This window comes from Homarus americanus, unplaced genomic scaffold (assembly GCF_018991925.1).
Source record: "Homarus americanus isolate GMGI-L3 unplaced genomic scaffold, GMGI_Hamer_2.0 scaffold36734, whole genome shotgun sequence".
Lineage (NCBI taxonomy): Eukaryota > Metazoa > Arthropoda > Malacostraca > Decapoda > Nephropidae > Homarus > Homarus americanus.
In genome coordinates, this window is record NW_024733126.1 from 2,825,332 (window position 1) to 2,847,668 (window position 22,337).

The 22,337-nt window shown below is 41.1% G+C and overlaps 1 protein-coding gene across 4 annotated transcripts in view; it reads left to right on the forward strand.

The window, feature by feature from the left end:
- LOC121869302 (nucleoside diphosphate kinase 7-like) overlaps nt 1–22,337 on the forward strand; it is a 203,835-nt gene that overhangs the window by 134,059 nt on the left and 47,439 nt on the right. For all 4 annotated transcript variants that reach the window (XM_042370549.1, XM_042370550.1, XM_042370551.1 and 1 more), the window contains one exon: nt 14,561–14,694. In XM_042370549.1, the coding sequence (XP_042226483.1) occupies nt 14,561–14,694 (134 nt within the window). The remainder of the gene's footprint in view (nt 1–14,560; nt 14,695–22,337) is intronic.

The window sequence follows — 22,337 nt, forward strand, 5'->3', positions numbered from 1 at the left end:
CAACAGTACTGTACATATTAACTTGATACTCACATTAAAATTATCTTCACAACAGTAGAAGCAGTGTTCTGACAAGGGAAACTCTCGGCGAGCAGCAAGCCACCACATCTTCCTTCTCATCATTTCTGTCAGTACCGAGACAAATATTTTTCCTGGTGTGGCTTTGTCTGTACTGTTACACATTGGAAGGAAGCACCAATGATGCATTTTCCTTTTCTTCAACATTTTTGATCAAAGGTGACTGTCAAAACATTAAACTCAACTGGCTGACTCCTGCCCTTAGCTTCACCACCAGCGGGTGACGTCACAGCCAATGACAGGCGTTTTGCGGTCACATGATTTTTCAGCAACTTTAGCCCTATTTTTTTATATTTTCTGGCCTATTTCATTTGAAAATATGGTAACGTTAGTGAAATTCAGCAATTTTTTTACTAGTTGAAGTGCTTTTCATAAAAAAAAAAAACGTTTTTTCTAAAAACCAAAACCAGTTTTTGTGATATAGCTCGATTGCAACGTCAGCAAATGCTACCTACCTAGGTATGTTAATTCCTAGCCAATTTGCCAGGCCAACATACAGGCAATTAAAACATCAAATAATTATTGATAAGTAATATTAGGAGGACACGTCGCTACCTGGCTTTTAATTGCAATTCTCAAAACCCCCTTCCTTCACCCCCCACTATACGCATCACGACCCTCATCTCTTGCCTCAGAGAGAGCAGTAATTAAAAGTCAACTCTCGAGGGGTGGAGATGGGTGGGTCATAGACGTCGCATTCGAGCTATATCACAAAAACTGGTTTTTAGAAAAAAAACGGCTGTTTGTTCAAGCTCTGAATGCGACGTCAGCAAGAATACCTGAGCAGGAGGTGGAGAGGGAGGTGACTTTGCATACAAGGCTCCGCTGACTGAGGTCCAGATTATATTATAAAACGTTTTGAACATTTCCAAAATTAGGAACATTTACCGGAAGGTAAAATGTTAATTTACTCAAAAAGGATGCTCACTTTATTCTGATGAGGAAGAAGGTCCTGGTAATGGAGATTGACTAGGTGGAGGCGGGGACCCCAGCATCACCACATTTGAAGCATCTCTCAGAGATAGATGAAGATAGCTGTCTTTGAAAGTTTTTGAAGATCTCCAAAAGCCCATTTCCTTGATCTGACTGAGACTCATATGCTGCACAAAGGCCACAGACCATGCATATTTCCTAGTGTCATGTGCCAAAAATTTCTTGCCAAGGTCTGCTTGATTCACTAATTGAGATAAGGATTTTGTCAATTGACTAGGCGATAATTTCTTACCCTCCTTTGATGAGAAAACATAAGGGCCTTGATTAGGGAATCTGGTTAACCATTCCTGAAGATTTTTAACTGAACACAATATGCGAGGAACCCTCGTTTCATCCATTAGACGTTTTATCCTAATAGGTTGAGCTTGGAAATCTTCCCTTTCATTTTTTCTTAGGATCTCCGTAGGAAAAAGGATAACATCCTCGTCAGAAAATAGCAATAATGATGGATTATTGGAAATTGAAATCAGTTCACTGATTCTCATACCCATTGCTATTGCTAGAAGGAAAGCTGCCTTCTGGAGTAATTTATCCCTGTTCAGATTTATATTGTAATTAGGCCCCATAAGAAGATTAGTAACTTTTTCCAGAGACCATGGCGGGATTCTCTTGGGTCGAGGAGGTCTCTGAATGAAAAGGGACGATCTTAGCATTTGATATGTCCTAGGGTTCAAAGTAATATTAAAACCCCAAGCCAGAGGGTCAACCAACGCTGATTTATAAGATGCAATTGTCGATCCTTGAAGGCCTTTAACTCTGAACAGAAATTCTAAAAATTCTAACACAACTGTTTCCAATAATGAATCTGGAGTTGTTAACTTGATAAATTGTTGAAAAAGATTTCAAGCTTTCTCATATTGAATAGAAGTTTGGGGTCTATGACCTGCAAATACTTGGTTTGCTATATTGGAATTACCCAACAACCTATTTAAACTTTTTTTGAGAAACTCGAAGCGTGAAGTGCCAAGGATATCTCGAACTGAGAATGTAGTACCTGGTCTAGACATCCATGTTGCAATTGTAGAGGATTCGGGCACCAGTCCACTAGATCCAGGCACCAAGGTTGTAGGATCGAATATGGTGCAATTAAGAGGACTTTGCCTCGGAAGGATCTGAGTTTGTGCACTTTGGGCAATATTTTCACAGGTGAGAATAGATAGATTGAATTCCAAAGGTTCCAATCTAAGAGGAGGGCATTTCCTAAAAGATTTGACCCTTCCAGAGATGCATAAATTGGCATCTTGTGATTTGTTAGGGAGGCAAACAGATCTATCTGTGGAGTTCCAAACTTCTTCACTTGACTCTTGAACTCCGATACCTTTAGGGACCATTCTGTTTCTGTTAATACTGGCCGGAGACGGGACAGAGCATCTGCCCAATTGTTTTGCACTCCCGGTATATAAGTTGCTTTGAGGTAAAGTGTTTGTGTTGTACAAATACTGAAAATTTTTTCTGACCGTTGTAGAAGGGGCCAAGACCTAGTTGACCCTTGACGATTGAGACAAAACACTGCCGTTTTGTTGTCCATGGCAAACAGGTTCATCATATTTTGTAAATTTGGGATTGCCGACAAAAAGAATACGACCACTGCTAATTCTTTTATATTTATGTGTTTGTCCCAAAGGAAGTTGCTCCACTTCCCTTGATTGAATTCCCCTTTTGAAGAATGGTATCCCCATCCTATTTTGCACGCATCCGTACAAACGACCAAACCTGTTTGAGGTGGAACCCAGGGAGAGGGACCGATTAGATTGTCCCAGTTTGTCCACCATAACAGATGATTCTTTATCTGAATAGGGAGAGAAGAAGCGACGTTTATGTTTTTGCGAAGTAACTTCGAGCCCAGATGAGATAGTTGCTTTTCCTTAACTTTCTCATTGGAACCACTATTGTGGCAAAATTCAACAGACCCAGAAGTTTTTCCCAATCATGCCAAGAAACCTTGTGCTTTACACAAAAGGCTTCTACTTTGTTTATCAAATCTGTTACTTTTGTTCCTGGTAAACTGACTGACTGCTGTTTTGTATCCCACTGGAGACCTAACCAATCCAACTTTTGATATGGTATTAAATTTGATTTGACCTGGTTTATCTTTAAACCAAGGTTTTGAAATAGTACTAGTGTACGTTGGGTCGCCCTTTGACAATCTTCGAAAGAGTTTCCCATTATCAGCCAATCGTCTAGATCAGTGTTTTTCAAACTTTTTTTACTGCGACCCACAGCCAGAACAACAATTTGAATTGCGACCCATTAAACCTAAGTGTAATGATATGAAATGAGTAAATCAAAGACAAACACTGTTCACAATTTTCCTTTATTTAGCATCGACAAAATTCTTGTAAATTTCTCATGATCCATTTATATTTTAATTATATGTATCCAATTGTATGAAAATAAAAATATTCTGATTTATTTTCGCGACCCAATTTATTTATTTCGCGACCCACTGAAGGGTCGGGACCCATAGTTTGAAAACCCCTGGTCTAGATAAGCAAAGATTCTTATGCCCTCCTTTACAAGGATCTTTCTGGGAATATTTGCCAGTTTTGTAGAGACTTTTGGTGCAATTGTCAGACCGAATGGCATCACTGTGAATTGATAACTTAATTCCCCTACTTTGAACACCAGAAATTTTCTGTACCTGGGAGCAACAGGAACGTGATAATAGGCATCTTCAAGATCCACTTTTGAGATCCAAGCATTGTGCGGAAGTAGATGCCTCAGATGGTCGTAAGTGAGCATCTTGAAACTTCTTTTGGGAATAAATTTGTTTAGGATTGAAAGATCCAAAATCCACCTTAATTTGTCGCTGCCTTTCTTGGAGATTGGGAATAGGCGAGACATGAAACATTTCTCTGACTGCAATGGTTCTATGACACCTCTGTTTAGTAGTTGACTTACAAATTTTGTAAGTACGTAATGGGGTTGGTTTTTGACCCTTCTTTGGGAATGCTAGGGGAGGGCGCCTCAACCAAGTCCATGTGAGACCCCCTTTGATAGTCTTGTAAGCCCATATGGAAGAAGTCCATCTGTTCCCCCAACCCCCTAGACGACCCAGCTGTCTGGCTTCATTGGAAGGGGAAGTTGCTGAGGTGGTGGAATAAGATAAAAACTGTAAGCCTAAAACCACCAAACCCTGGAGGGGGAGGGAGGAAGGGGAGGTGACAGTAACATGTTTGACAATTGGCGCCGAAGGTCTAGTGAAGTATTTACAGTAATACCCCGCTTAACGCGGTTTCGCTTAGCGCGTTTTACCGTATACGCGGTGCCTCGCCAGAGCCGAACTTTCACTTAACGCGGGTTTTTTCCACGTATACGCGGCGAGTGTCCAGCTCGAGACGCTATTTTTAGATTCGCCCCACCCGCCTGCTCCCGCCTCCTCCCTCCGCTTGGGCAAGCCGCGCTGTAAGGTTGCGCAGTGCATGTCTCTGTTGCGTTATCACTGACGTCATATGCCGTATCGGACTGTGATTGGCCATGCATCCCTACCCCCCTCTGCTGCTAGCTGTATTTGGCTTAAAGTATTATGACGTGTCCACCCGAGGGAGGGAGGAAAGACGACGCTTGACCTAGCCGCGGCAGTTTCATCTCTCCAGGCCACTCCGTGTATACGTGAACCCATTGTTCTGTGAAATGGCTTCCGCCGGACCACCACCGCCACCAGAGAGAGACCTTTCCTTACCTGGACCCAGCCACCCTAAGCCCAAGAAGACACGCCGTGGTCTAAGCTACGAAGTGAAGTACCAGATCATTCAAGATTTGGAGAAAGGAACACGGCAAGTTGATCTCGCGCGCCAGCATGGCGTCAACGAATCTATGATTCGCACTATCAAGAAGGATGCAGCCAAGATCAAAGAGCACATGAAAATCACAAAGTCTGCAGGTGCTTCAACGATCAGGTATTGCCAGAACAAGGTGCTGGCAAAAGTGGAAAATTTGCCGGTGAGTTATTTGATTCGTCAGACGCGACGCAACATGGCGGTGGACACGCGCTCAGTGCAGGAGTACGCACGTGAGCTATACGCAGCAGTGTCACGTAAGCTGGGAATTGCAGAGCCCAAACCCTTCAATGCTTCCTCTAGTTGGCTGCATAGGTTTAAGAAGAGGAACAAGATCACCAACATCAACATTGGTGGTGAGGAAGCGAGTGCTGACCGTGTGGCGGCTAGAGATTTTCCTCCGTTCTTACGTGAGATTATGGAGGAAGGACAGTACACCGACGACCAGGTGTTTAACATGGACGAATCTGGTCTTTTCTGGAAAAAGCTACCATCCAAGACCTTCGTTGTAAAGAATGCCAGCAAGATTCGGGGCCGGAAGATGCAGAAGGAACGCATCACCGTCCTGTTTACCACCAATGCATCCGGTACCTGTAAGCCAAAGTTATCGGTGATTCACACAGCCCGCAAGCCGCACGCCTACAAGAATATGGACATGAACAAGCTTAATGTCCACTGGCTAACCGCACGTAAGGCGTGGATGTCCTCTTCTCTGTCCCTCTTCTGGTTTGACGACTGTTTTGTTCCTGACGTGCAGAAATTATGCGAGCAACAGAATATTCCATTCAACATTTTGTTGCTCCTTGACAACGCACCTGGACACTCGCCCCTACTTATGGATCGTCACCCCAACGTAAAAGTGGTCTTCCTTCCTCCCAACACTACGTCATTAATCCAGCCCATGGACCAGGAGTTGATCTGCAATGTGAAAGCTGCGTACTTTGCAAAGAAGTTCAAGCTCCTGAACGACTCTACCAACACCAAGGATGAGTTGCGTAAGCTGGGTGACACCGACAGCGAGAGTAAAAGCGACGAAGACAAGGAACAAGAGGTGGCGACTCAAGAAGTTCTCGTCAAACAATTTTGGAAGAAATTTAACGTCAAACAAGCTGTAGACTTCTTTGTGGAGGCATGGGATCAGCTGTCTATTGCTACGATTCGTCACGCATGGAGACATGTGTTGCATGGCATACCAGGTGAGAGGAGGAGTGAACCTGTGACTGGTGAGGTTCAGACTGTTGCAGTAGCAGTGGACCTTGCCAGAGAAGCTGCGCTCAATATTACAGCTGAAGGCTTCTCCGAGACCACCAACGAAGACATCCTGGAGGTGATCAGAGATCCTGAAGTGACTGCCGACGAGATGTTGGAAGAAGATCACGTCAGTGAAGAGGAGGAAGAAGGTGCGTCATTCTCCGAAGAACACAGTTTAAGTCATAGTGATATTAAGGGTGCCATGGAGTGTGCAAAGAAAATGAAGTCCTTCCTTTCCCGCGACAATGACGATGACCGCTATGAAGTTTTCCATACCCGGCTGGTGCAGGCTATGGAGCCGTACATCACGGTGTATCAAGACAACATAAACACCAGCCGTCAAAAAAGCATAACCGAGTTCTTCGCCCGCAACCCACCACAGCCAGCCCAAGCCAGTGATAGTGACAGAGGTAGAGACAGTGAAGATGACTTTGAGGGATTTGTCAGGGAGGCCATAACAAGTGTGGGTGACAGTGATGGTGACTCACCTGAGGGCCAGTAGCCTGCCCTCTGCCTCGGAACCAGCCTCCATCCCCGTACGCCGACCCATCTCTTCTACTAACGTAAGTGTTCAGCATAACTTTTAGTTTTCCTAACTTAACCTTTATTTTTCCTAACCTAACCTCTTCTATATTACTTGTTTTTTCATACCATCATAAAGTTAAGATAAAATTTTTACTACAACATAGTTATGTGTCGTCAAAAAGTGCCCACCCAGGCACAGATCACTGACCCACATCGGGACCTGGGGGGCAAAAATGTAATAGTAATAATAATTATAATAATAATTATTCATAGTAAATAAAAATTTTAATAAAAATACACCAAAATAAAATAATAATGATTACAATAATAATAATAATAATAATAATAATAATAATAATAATAATAAAATATAATAATAAAATTAATAACAATAATACTGTAATAATAAAATAATAATACAGTAAAGAAATAAAAGAATGAAAAAAAGATCAAAAGTGAGAAACACGACCTAGACCTATGAATTATTATTATTATTATTATTATTATTATTATTATTATTATTATTATTATTATTATTATTATTTTTATTATATTTTCGACCCCCAGGCCCCAATGTGGGTCAGTGATCTATGCCCGGGTGGGCTAATACAAAAAAAAAAAAAAAACTAACCATTCTGAAAACCGAAAAATTCCGAAAACCGAAATGTCTCTGGCCCCAAGGACTTCGGATAAAGGATTGTCAACCTGTAGTGATTGATTTGAATATAAACATCATATATTTTGCACAAGACATAAAAATTTTAGTACATAGTACATTTTAATAATGTAAGTTTTTCAATTGTATTTTTGGGTAGATTTACATAAATTTCTGGGTGTCTTTTTTTCTTCTCAGCACCACGAGAACTCTCACTTTTGCGCTTGCTAGCCAGCTTAAAGGGAATTACAAACAAAAATTTTGTCAGTAAATAGCGCGATCACTAACATTCGGACTCGGAAGTATGTAATTTGAATTTTTTTTTTTGTATGACTGCGGCGGTCGTATGTTCGGATGGTTGTAAGTCGAATAGGTCGTAAGTCGAGGGGTACCTGTATGTATCTTTATATAATTTAGCTAAATATCTTGCTCGTCAGAAACGGTCATCCCAACGATTAGGAATAAACTCATTTAGAGATACATCATTACTTCAAGACGAAATCGGATAGGTTTTTAACAGCCAATCAGCTGTAACTCTTGAGGGGGGGGGTGGGGCATCCTTTCTCAGCTGAGAAAAAATGCACTATAGGCATATACTCACTTATATATTTAGGGGTCTTAACCACCAAAATCTTGTTATTTGCATTAACCCCAGATTATTGGGGTACAGTATTCCATATTTGTGCCTTAGGCAGAATGTGGTAGGCAATAGAATATTAATTATTACTATACGCATACTATAAAGTAATTTGAAATGTGTGCTAGCAGACAACGTGCCTTGGCATGCTGCTATCTATTGAGGGCAGGGGACACTACCTTCCCAGTAGTGTCTTTATTTGATGTTTATTTATTTAACCTTTAAAAACTTATTAATGAAACATACAGTATTAAAAATGAAATATTAAAGACATGTTTAATCCCTTCACTACAGTGAAGCCACTTTAGTGTTTTATTTGTATAATGCCAGATGATGTTATTCAGCACAGAGAGGCCCCCATGCACAAGGGGTTAGTAGACTATCTCCACTAACCCCTTCACTATGGCATTTTATTCGGCTAACACCAGGCAAATTTATTCAGCACAGATTGGGCCTCCATGCACAAGGGGTTAATGTTCCTACAATAATGTACTGTAAATAATTCTTAAGACACTACTTTTTTCACTTTTGCACTAATTCCATCATTTCAAAACACTTTTTAACTTATTTTAAACCTCCTTGAGTCTGAACAACTGCTTTATGAACTGCAGCTGTGTCTTATTTAAGCAGCATAGTACTGGCTACTGGGTGGTGGTCTGCTTGCAGACACTGTACCCAACCTGCTCCACTGCACATGTATTTCTCTGCTCTGGGAAACTTGAACAGTCCATTGTTTACCTGCCTTGTGAGTGTTTATTTGCGAGCTGTGGATATTGAGTAATCATATACAGGGTACTGATAACTTTTACTTATTACTCTACAGTATGTATTTAATATGATTATACAGGGGGGTAATGTGTTTTATTTATTGCTGAACAGTCTTTATATGATTAGTATGCATTTCTTTGCTATTTATTCCAGATTAACCAACAAATGCTACCTACCATAACTTTACCAGCTAAAAAACTGGCCCCTTATTTCATTCATGGACATTTTTAAAAATTGCTTATTTATTGGTACCCGGTATAATCATTATACGTGTGAATTTTTAGGTAGTAGGCAGCTATCAAACAGATATTGAAAGCATAATTTGCTGTCTAATGGTAGACCCTGCTGTCATATGGCATCACAAACATTGTGACCAAGTCCCAGGTTGCTGATCTGACTTTCTGCCTCATTTACTCAAAATTGCAGGATCTCAATTGTCTCTCTTACTATTAACAACACAACATATATAACCTTTCTCACTCTTGATCTGTTCTATTCTTTCTATTCTTTTATTGTCCTATGATACCAGTTGACAATAATATTTAAGCAGGGCCTTCTCGGATGGGTCCCATCAAACTACTGAGGCCTCAAATGTCATCACCACGGTTGCTGGAGGCTCGGATTTTTTCACACGTCATTTTTCCAACATTCGTGGCCTGAGATCAAATTTTTCTTCTGTGGTTCACCATCTATTAACCTCTTCCCCTGACCCCTTACTACTATCTGAACTTCAACTGACCAAAGCAGCTTCACCCAAACCTTTTAAAGTCTCCCAAGTACAACCTTTATACCTCTTTCTGCTCTAAGAGAGGTGTATGTGCCTACTGCAACACACATACACCAATAGCTCGACTCGCAGATCTTGAATCTTCTCTTTATGATGTCTTCTGGCTCAAAATATATCTACCAAATAAATGATTATTTTTCTTTGTTTCCTATATTGTTCTCCCAACTCTACCAACTGTTTGAAACTCTTGGACTATCTCACTTCTTGCCATGAGTTGTTGCTATCCACACACCCTAACACCGAAATCCTCTACCTAGGGGATTTCAATGTACATCACAGAGAGTGGCTTGACTCTGCTAGGAATGACCCAGGTGGAGTTGAAGCACTCTCTTTTTCCTTACTTATGATGTGAAACAAATAATTAAACACCTTACACGTGTTCCAGATGTACACGATCTTTGTTTTACCTCTAACCCCTCACACTATTTATACACAATTTCTGCCCCCTTAGGATCTTCTGAACACAATCTTATTTCTGTTAAATCAAACTGGGCAAGACCACCTCCCCACCCCTCTAAAGACCAACTATGGCACTATCGGAGGGCAAACTGGCAATCCTTGCGAGAATTCTTCTCCGACTTTCCTTGGGATGAATGTTGCTTTTCTACTTGGGATGCCTCAGTATGTGCTGACAGCATTGCTGGGGTTATACAGGGTGGTATGAGTGCATTTATCCCATCTTCTACCAAAACTTTCACTTTACAATCTTGGTTTGATTGCTCCTGTTCTCTTTGTGTAGGGAGAGAGATAGGTCGTATCAAATTATCTCCTTCTCCTATTACCCACTCCTCTTTTGTTACTTCTAGGAATCGTTGTAACGCTATTCTTCGTAGGGCCAAGTGGAATTTTATAAAAAAGAAAGACCACTGACTGATTAACTCTTCTTCTAGTAAATCCTTCTGGTCCTTAACCAAAAACATCTGTAATAACTTCTGCACTCCCTCCTCTCTTCCGACCTGGTAACACTATAGCCAACTCTCCCCCTGATAAAGCCAATCTCTTTGGCACCTTATTCTCCTTTAACTCCACCTAAGATGGCTCCAACTCTATCCCTCCTACTCCTGCGCCTCCTACTGAATTTATGCACTTTCCTATAATCTCCACTCATGGGGTTGCTGGTGTGTTATCCAGGTTGGATATGAGTAAGGCTCATGGATCAGATGGAATATACTCTCGTGTTCGGAGGGAGAGTGCTGAAATTCTAGCCTCTTGTGCTTGCTTGCCTCTTTCGTCTTTGTCTCAAAGCCCCAACTTCTCCTTCTCCTTGGAAGCTTGCTTTGGTTCAGCCCATCCCGAAGAAGGTTGACCATTCCAATCCCTCTAACTCCCATCCCATTGCCCTAACTTCATCCCTCTTTAAGATTTTCAAAACTATCTTAAACTCTCATTTTCTCCATCACCTTGAATGCCTTTCTCTTTTGTCGGATCACCAGTATGACTTTCACCAGGCGAGATCTACTGGTGATCTGCTCTCCTTGCTGCACCCTTCTTTGGTCATTCTCTCTTAGGAATTATGGGGAAACTTTCGTCATGGCCCTCGACATCTCCAAAGCATTTGACAGGGTATGGCACAAGTCATTGCTTTCTAAACTTCCCTCTTATGGACTTCGCCCCCCTACTTTCCCCTCTATTTTCTAGCTTTCTTGAGAACCAGTCTATGGCAATTGTTGTCGAGGGATCGATCTCTCGCTCTTTCTCTACCAATAGTTGTGTCCCACAGGGTTCTATTCTTTCACCTACTATCTTCCTTTTTTTTATCAATGAAATGCTTCACACTACGACTAATTCTATCCATTCTTTTGCTGATGATTCTACTCTTTACTCTTCTTCACATTTTCATCTATCAATGCGGATCTGTGCAGCATCTCTGAATGGGGAGGTAGAAACTTGGTTAAATTCGATAGTAATAAAACACACAGTACAATAATATATCCGTTAGCCAGAATCCCTCAAACCTGGAACTCTCCAATAGCCAGAATGAGGATGAGGATGAGGTATTTTTTTCCAGCTTTAAGAGAGTCGTCTTGTTACCCGGAAATCTCTCATTCCCTGAAGTGCTCTGCACCAATTGTTCCGGCTAACGGAGATAGCACTGTATTTATGTCGCAATTACACTTTACAAATTAGATGATCTCCCACCTCTTTCATTTAAGAATGCAATCATTCTGACAAATTCTAAAATAGATATGCTAGGCCTCACCATTTCCTTTAATGTCATGAAAGCCACACATCCACAACATTGCTAAAGCTGGGAATGCTGTACAGATGCCGTAGCTACTTCACTCCTGCGAAATTTCTTCAAGCATATAAGGGATTTATTCATCCTAACTTGGAGTACTGCTCTTATATCTGGATTGGCTCTTCTTTTGTTCAATTGTTGGTGGAATCAAAGGCATTTCGTCTTATTAACTCTCCTTCTTTAGTCGACAATCTCTCTTCCCTTTCTCTTTGCTGCAATGTTGCTTCACACTCTCTCTTTTACTGGTACTTTAATAGGCAATGTTCGGTGGATTTGGCATCCTGTGTATCGCCGGCAAGGCCATGGGCTAGTAACCCACGTCTTGCCCGTGGTGCCCACCGTTTCTCTGTGGATGTCGGTCACACTGGAATAACCCATTATAGTTTATCCTTCTTTCCTCACACATCCAAATTGTGGAATGCTCTGCCTTCTTCTGTGTTTCCGTACTCATACAATCTGTCTCACTTCAAAATGCTGGTTTTCCGGCATCTTTGTGGTGTAGATTAATATAATCTTTTTCTTTTCTCTTTATAATATCTTTTTACTCTTATTTTTTTGCCCCCTTGGCCTTGTTGTGGGTCGATGACTTGTACCCGGGTGGGCTGTTCCCCGTAAAAAAAAATAATGTGGACCTCCTATATAAATTTCAGTATTTATTGTTGAACTTAATCATCTGATATTTAACTACAGCTCCTCCCCGACTTACGACCTACTCGACTTACGACCACCCGCACTTACGACCTGCCTCAGTCGCACCAAAATTTGGTCAAATTGCGTATTTTTGAGTCCCAAATTCAGTACACAGACAAAAATTTTCTTTTGTAATTCACTTTAAAATGGCTGGCAAGCTTAAAAGTGAGTGTTTTGTGGTGTTGAGAAGAAAAAGAGACACCCATTTTAGATTTTTTATGTATTATTTAAGCATTTCCGACTTACGACCATTTCGACTTACGATCTGGATTTGGGTCCCTAACCCCGTCGTAAGTCGGGGAGGAGCTGTATACAGTAATCCCGTGTTTTTCGCTGGAATTACGCTCCTGGAACCCTCGCGAAAAGCCAAAACCACGAATACTCTTTTAGGAATCACTGTACCTGTGGCCACCAAACAGTTCAGGTAGGTCATGCACGTAACCACGCCATGCTCTCCACTCACGGCCCAGTGGTCACACTGATCACTGATGCACTGTACCAGCATTTACTAACATCCTTATTTGAAACTAATCATATTGTAGTATAATAATGGAAAAGCATAAACACAGTTATATGCAAAAAAAATTTATTCACAAGTAAATAAAAAATTTATATTTTGCTGAGGTCGGCAACACCTGCATTGCCAGCCTCCCTGCTGTCCCGGCGTCTGCCCGCCCTCACCTGCATTGCCAGCCTCTCCCTGCTGTCCCAGCGTCTGCCTGCCCTCACTCAGTCACTCCAGCCAGCCAGTCCTCTTTCACCCACATTCCTCCACTTGAAGACTTGTATTCTGACAAAAGACACAAATGAATTGTCAGTCTTCACTACAGTCAGTTCTGCTATAATGCGATAGTTGTGTTCTTGTAAAACATCGTGTTATAGAAATTCGCGCAATAGAAATAACAGGGCTTATGGAGAAAATAGGGTTAGGTGCAGATTACTCAAAATCGAAAAAATTTAGTAGTTAGCCTAACACAAAGGATAGCACAGTAGAAATAAATGTTACATTCATATCTAATAATGAAATCATACAGTAAATGTAACACTTTACCTTGAGAAAATATGAATATAACTTGATGGGGGAGAAGGGTGATTTTGAGGTTGATAACATCGAGCTTCTCTTCAAGTGTTATAGCCTTTCTTTTACGATCATCACCGGGAATGCGATCATGAACTCTTCTTGGAGATATTCTTGTTTACCATATTCACAGTTAATACCACAAAATTGGAGAAATAGTAAGCAAAAATCGCGTTACAGCAAACAAGCATTCGCGTTTTACAAATATCGTTCCTCTATTCAAAAATCGCGTTTGAGCCAATTCGTATTGTCAAAACACGTGTTATAGCAGAACTCACTGTACATCTCGAGCCATAGCTTATACCACTTCTGAGCTTGTCCAATAAAACTGTTTTTTCCGTTAAGGTCATCACTATTCTTGATCACTTGGTCACTTTTGCGTCTTTGCGAGTAATATTTGCCTTTGATGAGGCTGGCTTACGTCCCTGAGCTATGTGGAATGCACGTGGGAGAACAAACAGAAGAGGTAATCACTGTAGCGTTCACAGTACGGTAGGCACGTGTGGACTGAGGCTTCTTGGATCAGCGGGTGTCTGAGGCGGGAAAGGGTGGCGTCTGTTTGCCGCACTGCACAGTGGAATATCGAAAATGGAGCGAAATTTTAATTTCGCGAATGGTCAAAAACGCGAAAAACAGGGGATTACTGTACTGTTTATAACTAATTTATCTAAGTATTTGATACCATTTTATCATTATTGTTTATATTAATTTGATTATACAGTACATTGTGAGTGGCACTTAATAAATTTTGACATGTAAAGGACCTTTCACTGCCTTCTTCACCCCTTCTGGCTAATTTGAAATGACACCCCTGTGGCAACATAATTATTTCATGTTCTTTTTCTGTGTAATGTTGTCTTTTTATATGACAAGGGTCAGTTTAAGCCAGTACCTTGACAGAGTGACAGATTGGGCATACCATGGTGAATAACAACCAAGCAACTCTAAAGTTACCACAGGATTGGCCCAAATCACCTAGAATGGAATGGCAAAGTATTGCCCTGACACTATGGTAAGTATAAATTCTAATATATTGATAATAAGTAGACAGCAGAATTTTAACAAGTATATTTTTCCTAGGTAACATGGGAGGTATCCTGAACGCAATAAAAGAGGAAGGATTTGATATTTCTGCTCTTCAGATGTTCCGTATGGATAAAATTCAAGCTGAAGAGTTTTTAGAGGTGTATAAGGGTGTAGTTAGTGAGTATCCTGTGAGTATCCTTTTTTCCTTTTTCTTTCATATTTTCTAAGATTTCTATCTTAAGTAGCTGCCTTTACTAATGAGCATTATTATTTTTTGTGACTGTATTTGATTAAAGTTTTTGACCCAATAGTTGTGCTGTGATACTAAAACATAGACACTTGTCTTATATGATGAGTGACCACAATGACTGGTCCTGGCTCTATGAACACTGATTCCTACTAACTTATATTGAACCAGCTTAAAGCAAGTTAAAATGATAAACAAAATGGGATCATGCGGTGTAAGTACAGGCGTTGACTGTTATACGATAGTGTTTGGAATATCGAAAAACCATCGTAAGGTGAACGATCATAATTATGCAGTACAGGTTGTACCTCTCTAGTCCGGCATTCTGTGGTCCGGAAACTCCCGTGATCCGGAACGGTTTTAGTTTGTCCAATAGGTAGGTAGGCTTTTTTTTTAATCTGAATTATTACAGGAGTATTAAATTTTTGCCACTCAGGCCCCAATGTGGGTCAGTGACCTATGCCCGGGTGGGCTAATCCCCGTAAAAAAACAACAAGAAAGCCACGGGAAATAAAGGTTTGTTTACATCCGGCAGATTCTGCTGCTCTCTCTCTCTCTCTCTCTCTCTCTCTCTCTCTCTCTCTCTCTCTCTCGCTCTCTCTCTCTCGCTCTCTCTCTCTCGCTCTCTCTCTCTCGCTCTCTCTCTCTCTCTCTCTCTCTCTCTCTCTCTCTCTCTCTCTCTCTCTCTCTCTCTCTCTCTCTCTACTTTCTACGCTCTGGCTCTCTCTCTCGCTCTCTCTCTCTCGCTCTCTCTCTCTCTCTCTCTCTCTCTCTCTCTCTCTCTCTCTCTCTCTCTCTCTCTCTCTCTCTCTCTCTCTCTCTCTCTCTCTCTCTTTCTCTCTCTCTCTCTCTCTCTCTCTCTCTCTCTCTCTCTCTCTCTCTCTCTCTCTCGCTCTCTCTCTCCGCTCTCGCTCTACTCTCGCTCTCGCTCTCGCTCTAGCTCTCGCTCTCTCGCTCCTAGCTCTCGCTCTCTAGCTCTACGCTCTTGCTCTCGCTCTCTCTCTCTCTCTCTCTCTCTCTCTCTCTCTCTCTCTCTCTCTCTCTCTCTCTCTCTCTCTCTCTCTCTCTCTCTCTCTCTCTCTCTCTCTCTCTCTCTCTCTCTCTCTCTCTCTCTCTCTCTCTCTCTCTCTCTCTCTCTCTCTCTCTCTCTCTCTCTCTCTCTCTCTCTCTCTCTCTCTCTCTCTCTCTCTCTCTCTCTCTCTCTCTCTCTCTCTCTCTCTCTCTCTCTCTCTCCGGGGAGCACATATCTTGGTTTTAACATCCACAGCTATCTCTGTTACGTAACCCCCGCGTATGTTAAGGGCCGACTGTATTCGTAGTAGAATCCATTCGTTATAGCATACCCAACTACGACGTGCCCTAAGCTACGAAATTAAATACAAGATCATCCAACAGTTGGAGAAAGGAACAAAACAGGTTGTTCTCGCGCGCCAGCATGGTGTTAACGAATCTATGATAAGGACGATCAAGAAGGATGCAGCCAAGATAAAGGAGCACATGAACATCACAAAGTCTACAGGTGCATCTATGATCAAGTATTGCCACAACCAGGTGCTTCTCAAGACAGAGAAATTACTTGTGAGCTACTTGATTCTTCAGGCAAAACGGAACATGGCGGTGGACACGCGCTCAGTTAAGGAGTACGCACGTGAACTGTATGCTGCAGTGTTACGTAAGATGGGAATTGCAGAGCCCAAACCCTTCAATGCTTCCTCTTGGTGGTTGCAGAGGTTTAAGAAGAGGAACAAGATCACCAACATTAACACTGGTGGTGAAGAAGCTAGTGCTGACCGTATTGCGGCTCGGGATTTTCCTCCGTTTTTACGTGAGATTATGGAGGTAGGACAGTACACCGATGACCAGGTGTTTAACATGGACGAATCTGGAATTTTTTGGAAAAAGCTACCTTCCAAGACCTTCATTGTCAAGACTGCCAGCAAGTGTCGGGGCCGGAAGTTGCAGAAGGAGCGCATCACCGTCCTGTTTACCACCAATGCCTCCGTTACCTGTAAGCTCAAGTTATCGGTGATCCACACAGCACGCAAGCCGCACGCCTACAAGAGCATGGACATGACCAAGCTAAATGTCCACTGGCTGACCGCACGTAAGGCGTGGATGTTCTCTACTCTGTCCCTCTCCTGGTTTGATGACTGTTTCGTTCCCGGCGTGAAGAAATTCTGTGAGCAACAGAATGTTCCATTCAAAATTTTGTTGCTGCTTGACAACTCACCAGGACACACACCCCTACTGTTGGATTGTCACCCCAACGTAAAAGTGTTCTTGCTTCATCCCAACACTACGTCATTAATACAGCTCATGGACCAAGAATTAATCTGCAATGTGAAAGCTGCATTCTCTGCAAAGTTTAAGCTGAACGACTATACCAACACCAAGGATGAGTTGCGTAAACCTGGGTGACACTGATAGCAAGAGCGAAGAGGACTAGGAACAACAGTTGGCAGAGCAAGAAGTACTTTTGAAACACTTTTGGAGAAAATTCAACGTCAAGAAAGCTGTGGACTTCTTGGTGGAGGCATGGGATCAGCTGTCTGTAGCAACGGTTCGTCACGCATAGAGACATGTGTTGCAAGGTATTCCAGGTGGGAGGCAGAGTCAATCTGTGACTGGTGAGGTTCAGACTGTTGCAGTAGCAGTGGACCTTGCCAGAGAAGCTGCGAAGAGTGTTACAGCTAAAGGCTTCTCCGAGACCACCAACGATGACATTATGGAGGTGATAAGGGATCCTGATGTGACTGCCGACGAGATGTTAGATGATGATGACGTCAGTGAAGAGGCAGGTGGTGCGTCATCCCAAGAAGAACGCGAGTTATCGCATGGTAATGTAAGGGGTGCCATCGAGTGTGTAGAGAAACTGAAGCTCCTCCTTTCCGACGACCCTGATGATAACCGGTATGAAGTCTTCACTACCCATCTGTTGCAGACTATGGAGCCCTACATCAAGGTGTATCACGACAACATCAACACCAGCTGTCAACAAAGCATTACCGAGTTCTTTGCCCTCAACCCACCACAGCCAGCCCAAGCCAGTGATAGTGACAGAGACAGTGATGGTGACTTTGAGGGATTTGTCAGGGAGGCACTGATAAGTGTGGATGACAGTGATGATGACTCACCTGAGGGCCAGTAGCCTGCCCTCTGCCTCAGAACCAGCCTCCATTCCTGTACGCCGACCCATCTCTTCTACTAACTTAAGTGTTAAACCTAACCTTGATATTTTCTAACCTAACCTACAGTATATTATTCTCTTATTGATTGTTCTCTTCTATATTACTTGTTTTTTCATACCATCATAAAGTTAAGATGTTATTTTTAATAAAACGTACATATTGTGTCAGGAAAAAGTGGAGTTTGGGGGGTCGGCCCGGTCTCTATTTCAATTAATCCCATATGTTATGTTGTTCACTTTACGCGTTTCTCGCTTTACGCGGGTCTCCGTGGGTTCCATTGACCGCGTAAAATGATGGTTCACTGTATATATATATATATATATATATATACATAGTATACAGTCGGCCCTTAATATACGCGGGTTTAACTTACACGGATTTGCAAATACTCCGATTGCCGCTGGAAGAATATACATTAAAAGGAATATACATTATTCAAGTCATGCGTGACACCACACACACACACACCACACACACACACACACACACACACCACACACACACCACACACACACCACACACACACACCACACACACACACACACACACACACACACACACACACACACACAGACACACACACACAAGACAAACACACACAGACACACATGCACACACACACACACACACATACACACACACACACACACACACACACACACACACACACACATTGCCTGCACCACACTGAGTTCCCGCGCCTCAGTCAGTCAGCTGTCAGTCTCACGTAACCACGCTTGTGTTGACATCAGCATTGTAGTTGCAAAAATATTACATTTCCGTGAATGTATTATATCAAGCACAGTATGAATAGAATATCACTAATATAACAGTATTTTAACCGAAAACTATTAAAAAAACGAGTAACATATCTTGAACATCGGAAGGTTAGGTAAAGTCTTTTGTTTTCATGTAGTTTATCCTAATTTACATTGAAATACATTATGTTTCAGCAAAACTACTATTTATTTCTGAGAATATATAAATGTAATATTTTTGCTGAAATGACATACGTATTACAGTGGAAAGTGACGAAAGCAATGACTTTCGCCTTGTTTTGTTCAAAAGATGTTACCGTAATCTCTCTTCGAATGGTTTTCAGTTAAAAAACTGTTGTATTACAATAATATTCTATCCTAATTCACTTTGATGCAACAGTTTTTTAACTGAAAACCATTCGAAAAGCCATTAAGGTAACGTCTTTTGAACAAAAGAAAGCGAAATTCATTGTTTTCGTCACGATTTTATCCCACTTTCCACTGTAATACGTACGTCATTTCAGCAAAGATATTACATTTCCGTGAGTGTATCATGTCAAGCACAGTATGAATAGAATATCATTGTAATATAACAGTATTTTAACCTAAAACTATTAAAAAAATGAGTAACATCTCTTGAACATCGGAAGGTTAGGTAAAGTCTTTTGTTTTCGTCATGTATTTTATCCTATTTTACATTGAAATACATCACGTTTCAGCAAAACTACAATTTATTTCTGAGAATATATTCATTCAGGCGCAGTTTAGGTAAAATATACATGTGATGTAACAGTTTTTTAACTGAAAATGATTCGAAAGACACGTACCCTGTAGCCCTGTTCAAGGAGAAGACTGGGAGGAGCGGTTTGGTGCTGAAGACGATGACAAGGAAAATGATTTTGATGGATTTTAATGAAAATATTCAGAAATATGGTATCATAGTATTTATTCAAGTGAATTAGGATAGAATATTATTGTAATACAACAGTAGTGACGATGTGGAGGAGGCAGAAGGGAGTGGTGGTGACGCTGGAGGCGGGAGCAGGGACGAGTGGAGATGCCAGTCAGTACATTACGGGTGTACAGTATTAATTGTTTTTATAGCTCTTTTTGCATTTTAATATTAAATACTGTACATTACGTTTCAACAAAACTACTATTTATTTCTTTGAATATGGAAATGTAATATTTTTGCTGAAATGACGTACGTATTACAGTGGAAAGTGTGATAAAATTGTGACGAAAGCAATGACTTTTGCTTTCTTTCGTTCGAAAGGTGTTACCATAATCGCTTTTCGAATGGTTTTCAGTTGTGGGATTATGAGGCTAATGATAGGATAGAATATTAGTGTAATACAGGACAACAGTTTTAAACTGAAAACCATTCAAAAAGCGATTACGGTAAAATCTTTTGAACAACGAAAGAAAGCGAAAGTCATTGTTTTCGTCATGATTTTATCAAACTTTCCACTGTAATATGTACGTCATTTCAGCCAAAATATTACATTTTCATATTTATTTCTCAGAATATATTCATTCAGTCACAGTTAAGGTAAAATATACTTGTGATGTAATATTTTAATGAAAATACGGTATCGTAGTTTTCTTTTGTTTCAAATTTAATTAACAAAGATTGATGTTTCAAATGTAATGAAAAAAAATTTATGCACAGTATCTATAAATACACTTTAATAAATGAATACTTTATGTTTTACATCGTCCTGTGCTACCATACCATGGATTTGGCTACTTTGGGCTTGCTATGATGATGCAAGAGATCTGCCCTGGCAACTGTACCGACACTCACAGCTGGTGGTGCATTGTTTCCATTGTTTACTGATAGTTACTGGTAAATATTTTTCAACCTAACGAAACTATTACCCTTTTAGAGGTCGACCACCAATTTTTTGCCAAATAATTTGGTCTTAAAAACTCGAACTACACACAGGTATATACGGTAAATAAGGACATGGGGTGCCAGGGGTTTTTTAAGGGGGTGGAGGGGCAGCAATAGTACACGGATTTTTAACATTCACGGGTATCTCTGTTACCTAACCCCCGCGTATGTTAAGGGCCGACTGTATAGTTGAAATCGCTTAAGAAAAATTCGCGTAAGTTGTGAATCTACTGTATTTATTTAACAAACTTTTAGATAAATTATTCAGGATTATTATTTTAGTAAAAAAATGGAGTTTCTGAGATAATTACAACTGATTTTATAGAATCTTTGTATCAACATTACAGTAAACCCTCGAAGATCCAGACCCGGTAAATCCTGATTTAGGAAGATTTGGACAAAAATTTTGGGGCTTCTGGGCTGAGAAGCCTCCTAGAAGCTTCCTTAAGAAACATTTCCAGAACAAAGCAAAGATAATTTTAGGCCCGTGGGTGCTGCTTGACCCGTTGGTTGCATTGGACACGGGTGCCCGAGGAGGTGGGAAACATAAACAAAGTTGACAATTGTTGTTTTGGGGAGTATTATGTCATTCACTCTAGTAATGATACAGTGTTTCTTATTATGTTATCGTAGGTAAATGCATGATTTATATAATTTGATTTTCTCTGTGCCCGTCACCATTTTCAAATTAGACGACAAGATACATATTTCTCCCATACGTGTTTCGATTGTACACCTGGTGGGCGACAGGTGCGGGTAAGGGGAGTGAGTAAACTTGCTGCTAATGTAGTTGAGTGTCGTCTGCACTTAACTCTTCTCCCTCACTGCAATATTTCACTGGATTTAGGAGTTATTATTAGTGTTTAGTGATATAATAAATGCTTAATTGTGATTAATCATGGCATTGTAGCCAGGTTAAACTCATCACTGCACCCACCAGGCTACTGGCCCAAGTTGTGAGGTGTTATGGTTGTTTTTTATCTTTTATTTTCGGGTAGATATACGTAAATTTCTTCATTTATTTTTACTCATTTACATGCGGGAGAACTTTCAGATGAGACTGGCTGGAGAACACAGCTGCACAGGAGGCAACATGACATCACGACATCACATTATGGCAGACGTCCGCTGTTTTTAAAATAGGCACCTTACAATTTTATTTTATTTTAATAGATAAGAACCTTTGAGGCTCGTTTCGCAGATACGTAGTTGAATTCATGACCATAAACACGGTGGCTGGTCTGGCGAGTTGACTACACAGTTATAGTTCACCACCTCCACACCCGTTCACCTCCCACACATGCTCTTCATTTTTCTAATTTTATAGTTTATACTGTACAGGAATACCCCGGTTATCATAAGAGATGCTTTCCTAAAAGTCGTTGTGATTAATGAAACTGCGAATATCGGGGCAGTTTACCCCATAAGAATTGATGTAAATAGGTGGAATGCATTCCTAGCCGGCAACTTTCACCACATGTTTTTCAATATACAAGTGATATCCCCGTTAGCCGGAACAATTGGTGTAGAGCACTTCCGGGTTTGAGAGATTTCCAGGTAACCAGATGACTTTCTCAAACCCAGAAAAATTCCTTATCCCCGGAATCTTTTCCGGTTACTGGGAAATGTTTCCAAGTGTCTAAACTTGACAGACACACTAGCCCACTTACCCAGAATATTTCTGGGTGCTGGGGATGTTTTCTTGAGTAATCTACTGGAGTCCATAAATGCAGTTCTAATT